This window comes from Suricata suricatta, chromosome 16, assembly GCF_006229205.1.
Source record: "Suricata suricatta isolate VVHF042 chromosome 16, meerkat_22Aug2017_6uvM2_HiC, whole genome shotgun sequence".
In the NCBI taxonomy this organism is placed as follows: domain Eukaryota; kingdom Metazoa; phylum Chordata; class Mammalia; order Carnivora; family Herpestidae; genus Suricata; species Suricata suricatta.
Genome location: NC_043715.1, coordinates 54,315,011 through 54,318,567, shown reverse-complemented (window position 1 = coordinate 54,318,567; position 3,557 = coordinate 54,315,011). Strand labels below are relative to the sequence as shown.

The following is a 3,557-nucleotide window of genomic DNA, read 5'->3' as shown; positions in this document are numbered from 1 at the left end:
GGTAAAGGCCTTGCCACATTGTTGACATTGGTAAGGTTTCTCTCCAGTATGGATTCTGTGATGTTGAGTAAGGTGTGAGTGTTGGGTAAAGGCCTTGCCACATTCTTGACATTGGTAAGGTTTCTCTCCAGTATGGATTCTATTATGTTCGGTAAGGGCTGAGGAATGGGTAAAGGCCTTGCCACATTCTTGACATTGGTAAGGTTTCTCTCCAGTATGGATTCTGTGATGTTGAGTAAGGGATGAATACTGGGAAAAGGCCTTGCCACATTCCTGACATTGGTAAGGTTTCTCTCCAGTATGGATTCGGTGATGTTCAGTAAGAGGTGAGTGTTGGGTAAAGGTCATCCCACATTTTTTATGTGTGTATGATTTCTCTCCAGTACGAATTAGTCTCCGTCCATTTACTGAAGAGCCACAATTAGAAGTTTCACCACATTCTTCACATTTGTAAGGGTTGTCTCCAGTGTGCACTCGCTGATGTTGAATTGGTGCTGAGTGCTGATTGAAGCCTTTGTCACACTCTTTACAAATGTAACCGTTCTGTCCAGTATGGATTGTCTTGTTTATATGTAGTCTTGATGAATGACTCAGCATGTTCCCAGGTTGATGGCACGTGTATGGGTTATTTGCCACATGAATCTTCTTTTGATCACCAACATTAAGTGACTGCTTAAGGATTTTCCTATATTCATTATATTTAGAAGGATTGTCTCCCAAATGTATGCTCTTAGGTGTAAGAAGGTTGGTGCTTTGATCAATTAACTCGCCATTTTTAATACATTCATAATCGTTCTCTGGAAAAGGAGTCCCCAGATGTCTTTGATGCGCTTCAGTCTCCCCATCCTTGTCCCAGTCCACCATTAAGTGTCCATTCTCAAGGGCTCTATGTTTACATCTATCCACTGACACATTGTGAAAAGATGTTTCTATGAATATCTTTGGAGGAAGCCTCTTGTTAGCATTTGAAGACACTGCTGAAATGTAAGGAATAAAAGGAAAATCATTCCCCTTTCTACTATCAGATGAATCCAATTAATAATTCTTAGACATAAAACTAAAAAAAAAACAGCTTCAGGAAAAAAATTATTATTTTTTTTTTTGGTTTAAATTTTACCTTCTTTAATATTTATTTATTTTTTATTTTTTAAAAAATAGTTTACTGTCAAATTGGTTTCCATATACACCCAGTGCTTCTCCCCAAAGGTGCCCCCCACCATGACCATTACCCCCTCCCCCCCCCTCCCCGTTCAGTCCATGGTTCATTTTCAGTATTCAGTAGTCTCCCTTGATCTGTGTCCACTCTCCCCCTTCCTCTCCCCATGGTCCCCTGCCAGGTCTCTTCTATTAGACCTATGAATGCAAATATATGGTATGTATCCTTCTGTGCCTGACTTATTTCGCTTAGCATGACACCCTCAAGGTCCATCCACTTTGCTACAAATGGCCATATTTCATTCTTCCTCATTGCCATATAGTACTCCATTGTATATATATATACCACATCTTGATCCATTCATCAGGTGATGGACATTTAGGCTCTTTCCATGATTTGGCTATTGTAGAAAGTGCTGCTATGAACATTGGGGTGCATGTGCTCCTATGCATCTGCACTTCTGGATCCCCTGGTTAAATCCCTAGCAGTGCTATTGCTGGGTCGTAGGGGAGTTCTATCGATATTTTTAGAGAGAGGGAGGGAAAGCATGAGAGGAGAGACAGAGGGTGAGGGAGACATGGAGTCCGAGGCAGGTTCCAGGCTCTGAGCTGTTAACACAGAGCCTGATGGGGGACTCGAACCCACAAACTGTGAGATCATGACCTGATCTAGAGTCTGAAACTTAACTGACTGAAGGACATAGGCACCCTAAATCATTTGTTTTTCTATATCATTCGGATTGTTTATGAATTTAATCCCAAATAATTTTTTAAAGCTATTATTGGCATATATTTTACAATTTGATGGTGTTTGTGTGTTTAGAAATGAAAGGTTTCAGGGTTCCTGAATGGCTCCAAGGGTTGAACATGTAACTAACTTTCAGCTTAGGTCATCATCTCATGTTTTTTTCTGTTTCAGCCCCACATCCTGCTCTCCACTGACAGTGTTGCGACTGCTTGGAATTCTTTCCTCTCTTTTTGCCTCTCCTCCACTCTGTCTTCTTCTTGCAAAATCCATGTGGAAAAAACTCTTTAAAAGAAATGAAAGGTTTCTGCTTGCTTGATTCTAAAGAATGGGTTATTCCCTTAAATTTTGGATAATAATGTCTTTGAAGTGATTAATTCATAAGGGTTTTCACTAGAGTTTTCCATGGTTGATATTACGAAATATACGGTACAATTGTCCTGTCCATGAAGACATGCCAGTAATTCAAAATGTGCCTTTTTTCAAGGGCGCACAGTCAGAGCCTAGGATTACAGCGACAGGGTCTCATAGGTGGCACAGTAGGTTTAGCGTTTGACTTCGCCTCAGGCCACGATTTCGTAGTCTGTGGGTTGGAGCCTTGGGTCGGACTCTGTACTGACCTCTCAGAGCTCAGAGTCTGCTAAAGATTCGGTGTCTCCCTCTCTTTCTGTCCTCCCCTGCTCTTTCTCTCAAAAACAAACATTGCAAAAATGAAAACAATTTAATAAATCATAATGTGATCTCATGTATAACTACTCAGTAAGTGAAACCCTGTATGACAGAATTATAGGAGCTTCATATTATGCAGTACAAAAATTATAAAATGATTTAAATATTAACAAATAATGTAACCACTGAGACTCTATTATAGGCTGCAAGTTTCAAATTCCAAAAGCTATACTCCCCTGTGGCATTAACTTATGTAGAAATTATAGGTCAACATTAGACACTTTAAATTATTTAAGCATTCAGGAATGGAGCATATAGAGTGGAAATTTCTCATTTTAGTTAATAACATCAGAAAATAAACTCATGTTACCTTTTTAACGTTTATTTTTTATTTTGAGAAAGATATAAAGACCAAGTAGGGGAGGATCAGAGAGAGACAGAATTCCAAGCTTGCTCTGTGCTGTCACCACAGAGGCCTGTGCAGGACAGAGACTCACTGACTGTGAGATCATGACTTCCGCTGAAGTCAGATGCTTTAGCAACGGATTCACCCACGTGCCCTAAACCCTGACTTTCTGAATTGAAATAAAGGGTTAGGTTTTCCCATTTTAGGGAGGTGCTTTATTATCTGATGACAATAGTGGGTCTGATTTTGTACGATTAAGATTACATACTGGAAAGTATAAACCAAATAATACATGGTATCTGTCCCCAGTTTTGCTGGGATTTCTGCACCAAACCCCAATATGCCTACCACTACCCTGACACATTTTTTACTCAAGGTAAACGCTCAAAAATGAATTAATAAAGACTTCCTCAGAAATACAGAGATTTCCCCAAACCCTCAAAGAAATGGAAAACCAATCAGATTATGAAGGCCCGCACTGTGGATGTGAAGGACTTTTAAGTGGAACTGAAGGAGAATCCCTAGAGATTGTGAGAGTGTGATGTGTTGGAAAGCAGATGTCCCTCTGTGAGAGAAAGAGAC

General features: G+C 39.9%; 2 protein-coding genes and 1 pseudogene across 2 annotated transcripts in view; all 3 read right to left on the bottom strand.

Moving 5' to 3' along the window:
• The window catches only part of LOC115280893 (zinc finger protein 493-like), a 125,304-nt gene extending 124,440 nt beyond the window's left edge, over positions 1-864 (bottom strand). Inside the window, exon 1 of the mRNA XM_029926058.1 lies at positions 387-864. Coding sequence (XP_029781918.1) covers positions 387-864 — 478 coding nt within the window. The remainder of the gene's footprint in view (positions 1-386) is intronic.
• LOC115281187 (zinc finger protein 345-like) overlaps positions 1-3,557 on the bottom strand; it is a 486,358-nt gene that overhangs the window by 167,553 nt on the left and 315,248 nt on the right.
• The window catches only part of LOC115280892, a 39,674-nt pseudogene that overhangs the window by 4,999 nt on the left and 31,118 nt on the right, over positions 1-3,557 (bottom strand).